This window comes from Petaurus breviceps, unplaced genomic scaffold, assembly GCF_028583685.1.
Source record: "Petaurus breviceps papuanus isolate PSGF00001 unplaced genomic scaffold, PetGlider_PUasm1.0 551, whole genome shotgun sequence".
In the NCBI taxonomy this organism is placed as follows: Eukaryota; Metazoa; Chordata; class Mammalia; order Diprotodontia; family Petauridae; genus Petaurus; species Petaurus breviceps.
Window position 1 is genome coordinate 13,247,861 of NW_027186372.1, and position 17,856 is coordinate 13,265,716.

The 17,856-nt window shown below is 39.3% G+C and overlaps 1 protein-coding gene across 7 annotated transcripts in view; it reads right to left on the reverse strand.

Annotated features, from left to right (window-relative positions):
• Positions 1-17,856, reverse strand: part of TENM2 (teneurin transmembrane protein 2) — a 417,254-nt gene that overhangs the window by 172,315 nt on the left and 227,083 nt on the right. For 6 of the 7 annotated variants that reach the window (XM_069102414.1, XM_069102411.1, XM_069102410.1 and 3 more), the window contains exon 5: positions 13,643-13,765. The exons of the other annotated variant lie outside the window; for it this stretch is intronic. In XM_069102414.1, coding sequence (XP_068958515.1) covers positions 13,643-13,765 — 123 coding nt within the window. The remainder of the gene's footprint in view (positions 1-13,642; positions 13,766-17,856) is intronic. 7 annotated transcript variants of the gene reach the window in all.

The window sequence follows — 17,856 nt, forward strand, 5'->3', positions numbered from 1 at the left end:
GAGAGAGAGAGAGAGAGAGAGAGAGAGAGAGAGAGAGAAGAAAATGAGATCAAACAAGTCGAGCTACAAGAGAAATATACTGGATTATGATAATGTCAAGCCAAATGCCGGTGCTGTGGGCTGTGAGACAAAGAGCCAACCTCCCTAGGAGCGGTTGCTTAGGAAAAAAATCAGATGAATCCCCAGTGTCAAAACATTGCTTACTTTTTAGACAGTAATGTTATCCCATCCTATTTTAATTTACTTCAACTTTGGAAAAGTAACCCCAGGAAATAATCTGCCACTACCAGGGTGTAAATCTTTACCTTTTCAATAACCACATCTGCTTCACAGAGACTCACAGAGTTTTCCTCTGATCAGACCCTTTTCTACCTAATATAGCTATTTCTTACTTAGTTTCCCTGGGATATTATATATGTATGTGTTGATCAAGCTCTAGAGAGAAAGATATGATCATGACATTAACCTAGAAACATTTGTGTGACCCTGGCCAGGTCACTGACATTTTCAGTGCCCCAAGCAACTCGAAGACTAGAATTTATTGTCTAAAAAGTAAGCAATATTTCACTCACTCACTCAATCAGCATTTATTAAGCCCCTACTATGTGCCAGGTACTTTGTTAAGCACTGGAGATACAAAAAGAGGCAAAAGACAGTTCCTGCCCTTGAGGAGCTTACAATCTAAAGATCTGACATTATTGTATTGTATACATGTGTATCCTATGTATTTCTTTTAGTTCCATTTATTGTTCGTGTAAGGAATTCCTCTAGAGAAAACCCCTTTTCCCGATGCAGATAAGCAATTGCTTTCTAAATCAGTCTTAGAGTTGCCTGGGGTATTGGGAAGTTAAGTCGTCATCATCATCATCATCATCATCATCATCATCATCATCACTAATGTGTATATAGTGCTTACTATGCATCAGGCACTATCTCATTTAATGCTGACAACAACCCTAACAGGTAGGTGCTATTATTATCTCCATTTTAGAGATGAGGAAACTGAGGCAAACAGGGGTCAAGTGACTTGCCTAGGGTCACACAGCTAGTAAGTGCCTAAGGCTGGATTTCAACTGAAGTCTTCCTGTTTAAGTGACTTGACCAGAGTCATACAACGTGTAAGTGTAAGGTGATAGAATCTGAATCCGGGTCTCTTTGATTCTAAAGCCTGCTTCTTATCGACAACACTAATTATCTTTTTAATCATAATAATTAATAATAACAAGAATAATTTCATTTACATAGCACTTAAAAATTTTCCAAAGCACTTTACATGTTATCACATTAATCCTCATGACAAATTTGAAAATTAAATACTATAGGAATTAAACTCATTTTGTCAGATGAATAAGCTACTGCTCAGAATGGTTATGATATTTGTCCCTAGGCTCACATGGTTTATAAGTATCTCAGGCAGAATCTGAAACTAGGTCTTTCTGATTCACGTTGAGAACTGTTACTACTATACTGTTACTGCCTCTGCCGTAGGACTTCCTAGGTTACTGAGGCACCCAAGTTATATTCAATCAGCTAATCCAAAGGGATTTATTAAGTACCCATGATGTGTTAAGCTGTGTTAAGACAGAAAAAACCAGTCCTGGCCAGCAGGATTTCACATTCCAATGGAGGAGATAAATGCATGAAACATGCAAGACATATACAGAGTCACTGGGAAGTAACTTTGGAGGGGAAGGCAAGGAGACCTGGGGACACGTAGAAGGGCCTCCTGCAGATGGTGGGATTGAAGCTGAATCTTGAAGAAAGTTATGGAAATTAAGAGGTATAGGTAAAAGAGAATAACATTAATGGCACAGGGGACCATCAGTATAATGGTATGGAGACAGCAGATGGAAAACAGGAAGAATAATAATAATACTATTAATAATAATGATTATAATGCTAGCACTTATATAGTCCGCTTCACAAATATTATCTCATCTTATCCTCTAGGATAAAACTCTGTGAGGTAGGCACTATTATCCCTGTTTTACAGCTGAGGAAACTGAGGCACAGAGAGTGTAAGTGATTTCCCCAGAATCACACAGCTAACCAATGTCTGAGGTTGATGTGAGGTTGGATGTGAACCCAGGTCTTCCTGATTGCAAGTCTAGTGCTTTATCTATTTCACTGCATAACAGCAAATAGACCTATAGAGGGGGTATTGTGAAGCATGATGTGGTTGAAGTTGCTGGGGACATTTAACTTGGAGAAGAGAAGGCTAAGGGAGGGATATGATGGCTGCCTTCAAGGACTTTTCATACAGAAGAGGGATTATACTTGTTCTGTGTGGCCCCCAAAGGGTTTAATGAGAAAAAATAGGTTGAAGTTTCAAGGAGGCAAATTTAACCTTGAATCCTAAACATTAGAGCCCTTCTGGAGAGGAACAGGCTGCCTTGGAGGGCTGCAGTCTCCTCCTTAATGGAGGTCTCCAAGCAAAAGTCACAGAACCACTTTTGTATGTTAGAGCCCACATCCCTTTCTTGAACTCCAGTGCCACACCAATTGTCTTACTGGACATATCAAACTGAATATCCCAGAAAACTTCAATTTCAACAGTCCAAAACAGAACTTGTTGTCATTCACACAAAACCCACCTTTCTTCCAAATTTCCCTATTTCTTTTGAAGGCTTCACCCTTCTTCTAGTCTCCCTGATTAGTAAGCTCAGAGCCATCCATGATGCCTCACTCTCTTCTCTCCCTCCCTCCCCTACATGTCTGTAAGTAATTGTCAAATCTTGCTATTTGTATTATCTGCAAAATGTCTTATATCCAACCCCTTCTCTTGACTCAGAAAGCTAGAACCTTTGGGTTTGGGTCCTCATTGCCTGTTGTATGTCATTGGTCATCTCCAGTCATCCTGATGACTATCTGGTCACTGGGCCCAGATGGGTCTGGGGGAGAAAGTGAGGCCAGTGACCTTGTACAGCCCTCCTTCACTCAAATCAAAGTCATCTGCAAGTTTTGTCATCGTTTCCCTGACGCCACGAAGATGAAGGACAAACAATGGCCTATCGTATTGAGACGTATCGATATGATGCATAGCTGGATGCATTGTAACTTGACTCTAACATAGTGATGTCATTTTGGTCTGCTTTGAGAAGGAAGGACAGCAACCAACCACCACCTATTACCTACACAATTGCAAGAGCCTCCTAACTAGTTTCCTTGCCTCAAGTCTGTCCTCTACCTAGATGACAGTCGTTTCCCTTAGGTTCAGCCATGTCTACGGTTTTCTCTTACTCAATAAATAAATGCAATAGGTAGGTAGCCACCTATTGCAGCTAAGAGAAAATATAACCCACTCTGGCTTTTGAAGTCCTTCACAGCCCATGCCCAGCTTGCCTTGCCAGCTTCACTACACATCTCTCCCTTTACTGGCCAGCTCAGATGGCGCTCATTCTCTTGGATTTGTGCCTTTGTTCATACTTGGGATGCATTGCTCCTCACCTCTGTCTCACAAAATCCCTCACTTCCTTTAAGATACATTCCAGGTACTACATTTGACACTAATCTGTTCTTGATCCCCTTGCTTCTAGGGCTCTTTCTCCCTGACCACCTTGTATTTACTTTGTCCTTTTATATGCACATGTTGCTTTCCCAATAACAATATGCTTCTTGAGAGTAGGTATTGTTTTATTTTACTGTATCTGTATCCCCAAAGTCTACCCACTACACAGCACAGTGCCTGGTACACAGAACGTGCTTAATAAATGTTTACTGACTATTAACTCTCACAGTGCCTGGCACACAGTACGTGCTTAATAAAGGTTTATTTATGATTGATTGTCACAGTGCCTGGTTCATAGTAGGTACTTAATAAATGCTTGCTGCTTGATAGTGGGATTTTATTTTGCTGAATAAAGATTTGATTAGAAGGTCTGCTGAGATCAATCAATTAATCAAAATTTTTAAGCACCTGTTTTGTGTCAGGTATTGCAGTAGGCCTTAGTAATACAAAGACAAAAAGGAAACATCTTGACTTTTAGTTCACAGATTCTGTGACTGGATTCCTGCTTCTGCCATAACTAGCTGTGTAAAAAAAAAACAAACCACTTCTGAACCTGTTTCATCATCAGTAAAATGAAGAGGTTAAACCAAACGTTCCAGGTCTCTCGGCTCTATAATCCGGTGACTCTCCTAAATCACTGGCTAACCAAGCTGAGTTAGTAAGCATCCTCTCTGAGCATGTATGTATAAGTATGTGCATGAATGTATGAATGAAATAATTAGCAAAGGTCATCCTTTTTCCTTTTTAGTGATTGGTCAGAGTACATTTCCCATGAAGTAAATTAGAATTCGCTTTTGCTCAGCTGTATATGACTCTTTATGACCCCATTTGGGATATTCTCTTGGCAAAGATACTGGAGTGCTTTGCTATTTCCTTCTCCAGTTCATTTTATATATGAGGAACTGAGGCAAACGGGGTTTGTGACTTGCTCAGGGTCACACAGCTAGCAATTGTAAAAAACCAGGAAGAACTCAAGATGAGTCGTCCTAACTCCATCCACTGTGCCACCTAAGTGTGCCATATAAGAGTCAGTGTAGTCAAAAACAGATTTGGCAATTTTTGAACTGAAGTGATTATTTAAATAACTTTAATAACAGAGGAGAGTGTACTAAGCACTACGACTGAACTTAACTCACACTCCCTAGGTCTCATCTAGGACTCTGGACACTATACAGTCCACTTTCCTCTGCTAGTTATTATAACTGGAAGCAGTGAAGAGAACATTTGGAAGATGATAATCACTTCACCCTTAGAAGATGCTTAAGGAATGATGCTTCTGGATGGTTCATCATTGGCTTGAAGATTAGATCTGCAGGTTTTTTAAAGGCAACACTAATGATCAATTTTCCAGGGCAGTCCAACTCTATAACTCCACGGAAGATTGCTCATGTAAATTTGGAGATATTGCCCATTTCAGAAACATGTACCTAAAACTTCACCCAGTTAAGTAAGACTGATGATGAGAAAAATGACAGCCTTCCATATTCACATTAGGAACTAATCATTTCAGAAAATGTTGCCATAATTCATTTACAGAAACAGTGAAATTATCTCCCAAACAAGTGATAAGGAAAGGGAGCCATATTCATGACATGAAAATGAAGCCTTATATTAATACTTTTTAAACTTAACAGAACTCAGAGGGCTCTTCAGCATAAATCTGCTACACAGATTATTCCACCTCACATATTTTTATCTACTGCAAATAAAGTTGAATTCAGAATATTGCTTCAGTCATTACACCTCGTTTCCATTTATTTGGAAATCAGGACAGTCATCTGTGAGTTCAGTTTAACCGGGAGATGACTGCACAGAACCTCTCGAGGTCCAGTGCTTCACTACCCAGGGACCCAGTTTATATAAAGACAGCAGAAACAATACAGAACCCAGGTTTCCAAGTCACCCTTGACTTCCAACAAAATTCTCAGCAAAGACTCATGGCTCATTTGGTCACCAGGAGCTTTATCATCCTTGGGATCATTATTATTCTTGTGTGTTGGCATTCAGATTATATATGAAGGGTGGTCCGATCTTTCCAGCTTTCTTATTTTCAAATTAGTGACTGAATTTAGTCTCCCATCCCTTTTTAAAAATCCCACTTTGTGCCCTTGGGCAAAATGGTAAACTCTTCTGCTTATGAATTATGAACAAACATTTACACTTTTCATGGGCCAGGGAATACTGGTTTTATTCATTCAGAGGATCCAAGTTGAATCAGAGATGAGACTTTGGGCAGTCAGGATTTTCACACCTGCCATCCAGCCTCCACTGGGAGGAAAAGAGAAGGAGGAGGGAAAAATCACCCTGGGGCATAGACAAATATTATAGAGAAACAGAACTAATAACATCGATAACACCAACATCAGAGATGGGCAGCATGGCATAATAGATTGAGTCCTGGCTTCACAATCAGGAAGACAGGAGCTCAAATCCTGCTGCTGATCAATATTGGCTGTGACACTGGCCAAGTCACCGAACTCACTGGGCCTAAGAAACTCTCTGAGATTATAAATCACAGAGCAACAGCTATTCTGCATTAAAAGAGGGAGTTTCTCACCTATGAAACCACATGTCCAGTCCCCCCAAATTAAACAACAATAACCAAGAACAATGATACTCCCCACTTAGGAGACCTTTCTAACTCAAAAAATGGTCCCTAAGTGGGCAATATGAAACCTGAGATTCACCACAGCATCTCACTAAAGGTGATCTCCTTGACTATGAATGGTAAAACAACAAAATTCCATTGAAATTGAGGGAGGAGGGAGTTTGCTTTGACTCTGTAGACCATTAAGCTACCTACCTCAAAGAGGTCTCAGTGTGTGCTGTGTGTGACAGTGGTCTAAGGGGCAGAGACCCCTGGTTCTCTCTGGGATTCTGGTTGTAACAGAACATGGTGGGGGGTATGATTGTTCTGAGATCCTGCCCTGTGTTCATTTGGAGGCTGATAGGAAGGATCCAGAGGAGCCATGACAAACCACCCTGCTAATCTGGCTCCTAATTCTGTACACTATGCCAAACTAGTAAAAATCATTATGAAGTTTTTGCTGAAAGGGCAAGTGTAGAAAAACATGTTTCTAAACAGAATAACAGTCTTTGCCATTTTTTCCTTCCAACTTGCATACCATCTGGAAATTCTGATTTTTTTTCAAAGGGTAGGAAAGAAATGTGCTCCAGGCACAAATAAATGTTTACAGCTGAGTTATAAACCGAGAAAGTAGGGGGCTTAAAACAGACAAGCTGGCATTGATGGAGCCCAAGCTAGAGAAGGATGAAGAATGGGGTGGGGAATAGTCAAGCTTGTTCAGCAATACAAGACCTTTTGAGATGGACTCCCCAATTCCCCGCTGACCTCAAATAAATGCTTGGGAGAAGCCTTTGTATCTGATTAATTTAGTCTTTAGAAAGCCAAAAAAAAAAAAGACTAAGGCATAACCATCATTATCCATCTCTAAGAGTAGTTTTGGGAAAATATTTCAAATTTTTTCTTCAGAACATTTTAAGTGACTTTTGCCATGATTAAAATGCTCATATCAACACAAAATCTTTCAATGATAAATTTTGGAATATATTATATTGCTAATTCAGTCAGGTGGAGGAACTGAGGCAAAGGGAAGTTGTTGTTTTTTATAGTGTTATATTATACTTACTGTGGTTCTGGGACTCAAAAAAAGCATCTATTCAGGGTAAAGAGGACCAGGTGAATTTGAAAAGAGTTAAAGATCTTGAGATATATCTTAAGCCCACAGAATTCTAACTTAAAGTGCCATTTTGTTTTATAATTTGTTTACCTCACACTTTTTTTGAATTTTCCATACATTTGCACCTCTCTTTTGTCTTCATGGGCCTTCTCTCTGTACTCTCTGCCCAATTTTTCCTCTTCCCTCACAAAAAAACAAAACCAAAACAACTTTCCCTTCCTGTGTCACCCAACTAGCTCACAAAGTCCTCCTGGACACTGCATCTGAAGGCTCCCATAGTCTTGGATCCTTTACAGTGAAGATGTATGAATTCATTTCATTTTATCAAGAAATACACGTAATGGTCACCAATTCTAATAGCACGTGCTTTTTCTTCTGAGATCTGACACAGCAAGCAACCGTGTTAAGAGTTAATTGGAGAGGGAAAACATGCAAAACAATAGCAACCAAACAAAACAAAAGAAAAAAGGAATGAAGAGAGGAGAGAAACAGAAAGCCCAAAGAACATATTCCCTTCCAAGTAATTAATCAAGTGCTTTGTTTCCACTAACACATCAGGGTGTGTGGGTTGTTCTGTCTATTAGATTCGTTTCCAAACCTGAAGAGTGTAAACATTCCTAAAGACCAGGTAATGAAATCTCTATCGATGTGCATCTTACATGGGGCTCACATGGCTCTATTTTGCTTACATTTTAATTTGCTTCTGCAGGATACTTATTCAGTAATTGCTTAATAAGATTAACCTCTCTGGCAATACTGGTGTAGCTTGATTAAAACATTATGGGAGTGAAGGATTATTGTATATTACATAAAATGGAGGGGGGAGTTATTTAATTAACTTATTGCCAATATATCTTGATTGCCTCTTTGAAACACTAGATAAGTAATCAATAGGAATTGATTCAGGTTATCTAAACATATAGAATGGGGGTGGGGGAGGATGAGGGTGGTCAGTGGATAAACCAATTCACCTTGAGTCTTTTCTTGAAGGTTTGCTGGAAATACCAAAGCTCTTCCAGGCACTTTAGATTCTAAACTTTTATACTTAAAAAAGGATACTGAAACACTTAGTCTCTGGCATGATTCTATTTGGAGATCTAGAATAAAGTTTTTATTATATTGGGCTAGGGCTTTTTGTTGTTTAATTTAAATGCCAAGTTTTTTTTTTTTTTTTTGGAGGTAATCGGGGTTAACTGACTTGCCCAGGGTCACACAGATACAAAGTGTCTGGGGCCAAATTTGAACTCAGGAAGACGAATCTTCCTAACTCCAGGCCTAGTGCTCTATCTACTGTGACACCTAGCTGCCCCAGGGCCAAGCTGCTTCTAATGTTCCTGTCATCACATGAATGCCCCTGTTGTCAAGGGTATAGGGATAAGAATAGGGAACAACTTAGGAAGGAAACTTCTTCTCCCGATGGAAGCTGGCATCTTTTCTGAATTTAATAATCTTCAACAGTCATCTACAGCAGAGGTGTCAAACTTGGGGCCTGAAGCCAGAAAAGTGCCTGCTAGATTAAAATGCAATTGGGAAATGTTTAACAAAATAAATAAAATTAAAAAAAAATACAACATAGATAATGGTAATTTGTGGTTTTCTAAGTCAGTATGTGGCCCTCTCAAGTGTGACCCAAGTGGAGGGCACCAAGAGGTTAACCGACTTGCCCAGGGGCACACAATGAACATATCCCAGAGGCAGGGTTTAATCTCAGGTCTTTCTAGCTTTGAGGCTAGGTCTCTCTATACCACAAGCTGCTTCGGGTGTACAGTTCGATAAAAAATGTATAAATATTGCTTTGCATTTTGAAAACATTAAATCTAGCAAAGTATGGGACTTACTTAACATTTCCTCAAGCATGCCACGTTCATGTATGAAAACAAACAAACGAGGCTTTTCCAACAGAAAGTCCCTTTGTTAATGTAAATATTTGACATCCCTTTTTTTTTGGCAGAGACGATTTCAGAAAAGGTTTAGACTACTTTCTACCTTGGGGGAAATAGGATGGTGAGAGTAGTATTAAACGCTGCTATGCTAAATGCAAAGGCCTTCAGCAAGGCCACTACTGAAAGATGTATTCTTTGCACTATTAAGGGGGTTTGCCAGGGTCGTCCCACCACTGACTTCCTTCGAATTACACTAAAACCTCATCTTCTACAGGAAGTCTTTCCTGATACTCCTTAATTCTAGTACCTTCCCTCTCTTGATAATTTCCCACTTATTCTGTATACTTTGTTTGTGCATAGTTGTTTACATGGTGTTTCCTACATTAGATTGTGAGCTCCTTGAGATTTTTTGCCTTTATTTGTATCCTTGATACTTTGTATGATGCCTGGTACATGTTGACTTGACTATATAAGTTTATGCATGCATTCAAATACTTAAAAGGACCGATGAACTCATCAGTACCAAATTTTCTCCAGACCTACACATTGCAATCCATCATATGTACACACATTTAACACATAAGATATACGACTTATATTCCCACAAACTTTCCAAAGAATTTGAAGTGGTTTAAAACACAAGGTTAGAAAAAATATTTAAGGAAAGCAGCTGAAAAAAAAATCAGAAATAGTAAATAACTTTAGTTACTCAGGTTAAACAAAATTTGGATCTATTTTTTAAGCGGTTCATGAAAAGTATATTGGGGTATATAGTTCTATTTTTGCCAACAGAAAACATATAAATGTAGTTTATATTATATTATAGTCAGTACACCTTTTCAAAGGTATGATAATGGTATGAGAGAGGTAGGCAGATAGAGAAGCTCTTGGAGAATCAATGAAAAGGTCTACATTTGTGCTATCCAATTAATTTTATAACTTTTGAACATATTTTCCCATATTTTTCATTTTTCCTTATGTTTCTTCATATTTTCCAGTGCTTAGTGCAATGGTCAGTCCTTTTAGATGTGTCCAACTCTTTGAGACTCCTTTTGGGTTCTTCTTGGCAAAGATACGCCATTTCCTTCCTTATCTAATTTTGCAGATGAGGAAACTGAGACAAACCATTAACTGACCTGTCCAGCGTCACACAGATTTGAATTCAGGAAGATGAGTCTTCCTGACTTTAGGCCAAGAACTCTATTCACTGTGGCACCTAGCTGCCATTTATCACATACTAGGCATTTGATAAATGCTTTTTAACTGACTGACTTATTTTTAATCTTCCAAAATGGAAGAAGTATAAGTTTTTCTTTCTATTGCAGATTTACATTTGAATACATATAAGTGTTTAGTGTCATGTAAAAACTTAAAGATTTCATGCTGTAATCCACTTCAAATCATTTATGAAAATGTTAAATAAAACTGGCAGTGGAGGATACCTATTGTTAACTCTAAGATTAAAAGAAAAAAAGCAATGAAAATACACAAAAAGTCTCCCTTTCTTTACCAAAAGTCTTACCATTTTTTACAACAATGAGAAGAAATTTAAGCAATATTAGCAAGTAAGTCTTGGAAGATCAATGAAATTCTCTGTGGCAGAAAACCATGAAATCCCTTTTGAGTACCTTTTTAACTATCAGTCTTACCTGACCTAAAGGAATGGGAGTAAAGCATATGATGCCTTCCAGTCTTGGGATTCTAATACAATAGTTTAAAAAAAGCTCCAAGATGTTTTCCAAAGACCACCAGATAAAGTAATATTATTTTCTTATGAATATTATAGGCTCAGAAGAAAATTTTTCTATATTTTTTAAGTAACAGCTATCTTTAAATCCTCCTTCTAGTGAACAATAGAAGGTATACGGTTAATTAGAGGTGGCATGCTTCCGTGGAAAGAACATTTGACTTGAGTAAGGCAGAGATCTGATACTTACTTATTATGTGACCCTGGGCAAATTTCTTAAGACCTCTGAGGCCTCATTTTCCTTACCTGTAAAATAGAGTTAACAATGCCTATAGTACCTACCTCCCAAGACTGATGAAAATCAAATGGGTTAAAGTATTTGCAAATTTTAAAATGCTATGTAAACATGGTTTGGTTTGCTGTGTGTGTGTGTGTGTGTGTCCGTGCATGTGCTGGAGTTCGTGCATGGCATGCATACATGTATCACAGAATTATAGAGCTGAAAGAGGCCTCAGGAGTTAGCTAGTCTAAAGTACAACTGAAAGGAATTCCTACTATAAGAGTACAGACAGGTCTCTGAAGACCTCCAATGTGGGGGGGGGGGGAGGGAGTACTTATCACCTTTCAAAACAGTCCATTGCACTTTTAGACAGCTCTAATTGTTAGAAGTCCTGCAAACCCACCTCCCTCCCTTCATTGCATGTCCCCAGCCCCACCAAATCTCAATTTAGTTCTTTCCAATTTCCACCTAATGTTCCTGATTCTGCCCTCTGGAGCAATAACTCTTTCCCCAACTTCTTCCAAGTGACATCCTGTCAAATACTTGAAGGTAGCCACCATATATACTCTACTGAGTCTTCTTTCCTCTAGGCTGAATATCCTTTATTTTATAACCAATTCTCATACAACTTGGACTCAAACGCCTTCACCAGTCTGGTTGCTATCCACTGGTACACTTGCTAGCTTATCAAATGCTCTTGATAGACTCTGCGGTTCCTAGAACTGAACACAATACTCCAGATGTTATGCATCTCAACCCTGCCTGACATCACACTAGTTTCTTGGGCTGCCACATCACACTGATAATTCTGTTGAGCTTGCATTCCACTAAACCCACCCAGATTTCTCTTCCTGGCCAACTTCTGTCAAATCATGCCTCCCCCAGTCTGTATTTGGGAAATTGATTTTTTGAACCCAAATGTAAGACTTTACATTTATACTCATTTAAGTTGATCTTATTAAAGTCAGTCTGATGCTCTAGCCAAACTCTTTCTGGATCCCAAATCTGTCATCCACTGTGCCAAGTATGCCTGTTGCCCTGGTGTCATGTGATAGGCATTTTAGCTTCTTTACACAAGGAACTGATAAGAAAGTGAACCAGCATCAAGCACAGATCCTAGGGGAGTTTCACTAGAGACCTCTCATTGAGATGATATTGAGCAATTAACAAGCACAATTTGCACCCAGACCCAGAGTCTAACCACATTGTCATCTAGTGCACATCACTTCATCCTTCCCACAGGACAAATATGAGATGTTTTTATCTCCAGGTAAAAATGTATATACAGAATTCCTTTGATCTATTTGGTTTGTATTTATGTCAAAAAAGGAAACTTGGTAGGTTTGATACACTTGTTCTTGATGAAGCCACGATGACTGTTTTATGTGTGTATACATATATGTATAAATGTGTGTATATGTATGTATACATGCACACACATATATATTCATGTTTTATCTGAATCTGAGATTTCATAAGTATTGGGAGTTCCCAGGAAGGAAACTCCTTACAAATGCAAATCACAAGGTCTTCCATAATTTATAATCTTAGAGAGCTGCCTGGGACATTTGGAGGGTAGATGACTTGTCCAGGGTCACATAGCCAGAATGTGCCTGAGGTAGGATTTAAATCCACGATCTCCTGAACTCTAAGGTCAGTTCTCCACTTACTGCTGCCTTATGTCAATTATTACAGAAGTAGTTATTATTAGTATTATTTGTTTATGCCAAGGGGCAGAGTATAAATTTTGTAGCTAGAGAAACTCCTAACAGTAACATTACATATTTATTATTTTGATCCTGAATTAAATGTGCAATGTACCAGCTGGTTAAATGTGGTATTTTCTGTTGTTTCTTTTAATTATTTCATGTCTCCATTCCTTACAATCTTCCCTCTTCACTACAACCCCCCCCCTTCTCTTTTTGCTTTTCCTCTCCCCTTTTAGCACCTTGTTAGCACCTATTTTCTCTCTAGAAGAATATGGTGCCTGATTGCTTCAATAAACATTTCTTTTGTCCCCTTGCTATTATAAGAAGGGAAGCTTTGTTAGCTAGTTGTCAAAACTCCTTGCTATTTTCTCTGAAGACTGAACAGCCACTACTTTTCCTCTTTCGAGCCGAGCCAGGCTTTGCCTTGTCCCCAGGGATACTGAATCTCTCCTAGTGGGAGAGGTCTCTACCACAACAACATACAAGTGTTTGCTGCTCTCTCCTCTGATAAGTGTCCTTTCCCTGCTACCACTATTGCTGCTGCTGCTGCTGCTCAGGCCTCTGCTGCTGTTGCTGTTGCTGCTGCTGCTTCGTCCTTTTGATTCCTTCAAGTAGCTGAAGGGCTGTGCCAATCAATGTAGATAGTGGAGGTGTGCACATTGCTGTATGTGGGCAAAGAGCCAGCACGGAATTAATGCAGCCAAACATAGCAAACAAACAGGAACAGCAAACAGCATTTAATGTGGGCACTTACAAAAGACCATCAAATGCATTTTTTTGCATACCTTCCAAAATTTGGATTAAAAACTGAATGGCTGGCAAGAGCTCTGAATTCCTGTGACCTTAAGAGGGCAAGCAGCAGCTGTAACCTCACCTTTGCCTCCAGATGGCAATGTTACCACATCATCGTTTCCTGGTAATCCGGTCCTTATCCCATTGTTAAAGGTGTGTCCATCTGCCGGCTGTAGTTGCCAATTGAGTCCGAGCAGATGCATTGCTGCAGGAGAGACAAAGTAATGAAATATAAATATATAATTCAGAACTAGAAATGTCACGAGGGGAGTGCCAGTAGCCTTTTTCAGGTAAATCCATTTTATGGAGGAGACATCCAGAACAGCTTGCCACAGAGATGGGCAGAGTGCGGCTTCTTTTAGCTGCTCCACATCTTACGATGTCTCAAAGTGAAAGGCCTAAAAGAGACACCTGGGAGAAGGAAGACAAGGAGGCCAAGATTTCCTAAACAATTCCAGAGAAGGAAGACCAAGGATGCTTCGTGGGGCGGGCTACTACTGAGCTACTGACATTGTTCCCTTAGGGAATACGGTGCCAAAAAAAAAAGTATGCCATTGTCTTAGAGTTAATTTGTAAGTTTTTCTCTCAAATTTAGGGCAAATGGCCCTGATCGGATTGTGCAGTGCCAGATCTCTATAGGGGGCCCTACTTCTTTTGACATCAGTTCTGAAAGCTTGATTGTCCCACACTGGAAATGTCAGGAGGGGGAAGGCTGCATCCAAGACAACAGTTGCACCAGTGGTTTCATAAGCCCATTTCAAACCCTATCTTTCTACCAATTTTCATCTGTTGACATTTTAAATGTCTACCATTGTCCCCTCCCCTCCTTTATCTCCTTTTCCTTTTCACTTTTTATTAAATGTACCACCTTTCACCAGATTGTGAATAAGCCTTTTCTTTCAATATTCCTGTTCTTTTCAAAGTTCCAAGTGCCTTCAACCTTCTTGAAACTACTATCTCTACAGCATACTTGGGCATGCATGTACACATGCACGCACGCGCACACACACACACACACACACACACTTTTTCTTACTTCACTAGAGGATAAAGTCAGAGAACAGAACTGTCTCACTGGCTCTCCTCTGCTAAGGAAACAAGACGGCCTTGAGAATACTGGCTTTTCTTCACTCTGTGTGTATTAACCTTCTAGATTGACACAGGGGCCTACTTGATCGTCCTGGTTACTCTGTGGGAACTCTCCAATTATTTTAGCAAGAACATATCCATCTGAAGTGATTGTTAGTTTGTTGCTTTTGTTAAACTTATCCTTTTGACAGGGTTGAAGGTAATACCCCTCCTGTCTCCCTACGGCCCCCCCAAAACACCCTTTTCTCTCAAATTCCTTGGCTAACAGACGCCTGACCCAACTCCCTCCTTCCTTTTTTAAAGGGATTTTACAATTCTACCGAATATTTTCTATCAGACAATAGCCACACTAAAACTGTATTACATTTTATCCGGACACAGGTTAACACTGTCGCTGCTTTCCCAGCCCCATCATGGAGAAAAGTCTGTTGACTGAGACAGGTTCTGATTTTGATGCAGGGACTGGGAGAAACAATTAACCACAGGAAATGCAATTAACAATGCTTAGGAAATTGCTCACATAGCAATTAATTCTGCATGCCTACTACCCAGTTAAGTCATACTGCATTCTATTAAGGTTAAAAATCTATCTTCAAACAATATAGCTTCAGAGTTGTGTGGGGGGATTTAAACCAGTGGAGTTTTTATGGTTAAATACCTGTCTTTTATCTCAGACACTTTCCAATCTCAGGGCCTCATAGTTTTTCTATACATTACTCTGAAGTGCTGGGCCCAAGTGCTAAAAATGATAAATACTAATAAGAATAAGTGACATTTACAGTACATTTTCTGTCAAGGTAACACCTAATTTTCTCATGCAGTTTATACGTTATATGTAGGTCACTTACTCGAAGCGACCAAATTCTACTGCTTCAGATAATGACATATTTTCACAGCACAGAGGTCAGGAAATGAAAACTAAGAGTGGCTGCTTCGAGATAACGATAGCTTCTGATTTGTAATTACCAGGTGAGGGGAGGCAAGGAATTAGCTATTTTTAAATGATTTTTTAAAAACGATATTACTGTGTTATCAGGTTTTACCTGGAGCCATCTGTTTGACCCACAAGAGATGCAATGCAGTTGTTTTGGTGAACATTTCTCTCTGTCCTGAGTTAGACACAGGTGTGCCAGGTACAGTTAAAGCTCCAGGTCAATAGCCTTGATTTTTCACATCTACAGGATCCATGTGGCAAAGGGAAGGATGCCAATCTTCTCATGTCCTATCGACTGTAATATTATTAATAATGTTGCTAATATCTATGCACCTAATTATTTACATATTGTCTCCCCCATTAGAATGTGAGTTTCTCAAGGGTAGTAACTGTGGGCTTTTTTTTTTTCGCATTTCTTTGTATCTTCAGTCCTCAGCACAGTGCTTAATAAATGCTGCTGACTGAGTTACATGGTGTGTTAAGTATTGCAAGGAGTAGCTAGGTTTGTAGGTTTAAAGTGGATAGATCAAGGGCCTTCAGTCAGAAGACTTATTTTCCTGAGTTCAAATCTGGCCTCAGACACTAATGTGCAGACATGGTCAAATCATATAACCCTGTTTGTCTCAGTTTCCTCACCTGCAAAATGATCTGGAGAAGGAAATGGCAAACTCACTCCAGTATCTTTGCCAAGAAAATCCCAAATGGGGTCACAAAGAGTCAGACACAACTGAAAATGATGGAACAAAATTAAGTATTGCAAAACCCTTCCCAGAGATTATTTCATTCGATCTTCACAATAACCTTGTGAAAAAGAAGCTGTTTTTTTTTTATTAGTCAGGAGACTGAGCTGAAAGAGGTCAAATGATTTGCCCAGGGTTATGTACATAGCATCTGTGGTAAGATTTGAACGTGAGTCTTCTTCTAGCTAAGTCATTGTGCCTTAATCAGAATCTAACTTTAATCTGAAAAGGTGGGGGGAGAGGAGAAGGGGGAAGAATGGAAGACAATTCTGAAGGATTTCAGATGAAAAATGCTATCTGCCTCCAGAGAAAGAAATGATGGAGTCTGAATGTAGATTGAAGTGTACTTCGTTTACTTTCTTTATTTTGTCTTTTTTTTTGGGGGGGGGTCCTGTGCTTTCTTTCAAAACATGGCTAATACAGAAATATGTTTTGCATAACTGCACTTGTTATAATCTATATCAAATTGCTTGCCTTCTCAAGGAGAGAGGAGGAAAGAGGGCAAGGGAAAGAATTTAGAACTCAAAATTTTTAAAAAATGAATTGTAAATTATTTTATGTGTAATTAAAAAATAAAATGCAAAATTTTAACTAAAAAAAAGGAAGTGGGGTGGGTAAAGAACCTTCCCTTTAAAGAATTTTACCTTCTCATTTAAAGACATGCTGACTTTGGGGAAGGGAAGGGAAGCAAGCCAATCCTTCAATCTTTCATGACTAAACTAATGAAAGCATTTATGAACCATAGAGTTTTTCTTGGCTTGAGATGTTGCATTTTCTACTACTCCCAGACCCTTTCCTCCAGTTGTCCTAGGTTCTCTTGCAGAATCCTTTGGCAAAAAAAAAAATAGTCTACTGAAAACGAGAGAACTGTAGCTGAGGTGAGAAGGGTTGGGGTCAGAGCATGCCAGCAACTTCTGAGACAGCTCTCAGAAGTGTTAAGAAAAACAAGAAAATGAGAGGGAGATGGGAAGAAGAGAAAGAGCCAAATCAACCAAGCACAAGATCTGTGCCCCCGTGGAAGCAATAGAACAGAAAGGAAACTCAAGTTTGGGCATATTTCTGTTGTTGAATTGGATGCTAAGTAAATAAGTGAGAATTATTTCAAGGTATGAATCTTCGTGTGTGTGTGTGTGTGTGTGTGTGTGTGATGTCAGAAAAAGGCTTTTATTTGTACTTTTGTCTTGATCTTCCATTCGTTCTCTTGTTTGTGAAAGACAAAATCAGCCCCATGGAGAGAATTGTCCTCAGGATAAAGATATGGAAGTGGTCTAGAGATAAGGACCTCCTTCTGACTCTCAGGCTCCAGGTTCTCATTACACCACTGAATGGATATGTACCTGATGTCAAAAGTCATTCTTTGGCTAGATTTCTCTGTTTTCCTTCCTGAATAATGGGGACAGTTCTGGTTAGGGCTAGACTTCAGGCTTGAAGGCAGAATGAAGAAGGATGGGTTGAAATGACAATGGTGAAAACCCAAAAGTGCAGGGAAGTGGCTTGCATACTTGCTCCAGAGTACTTTTTTGAGTGGCTTTG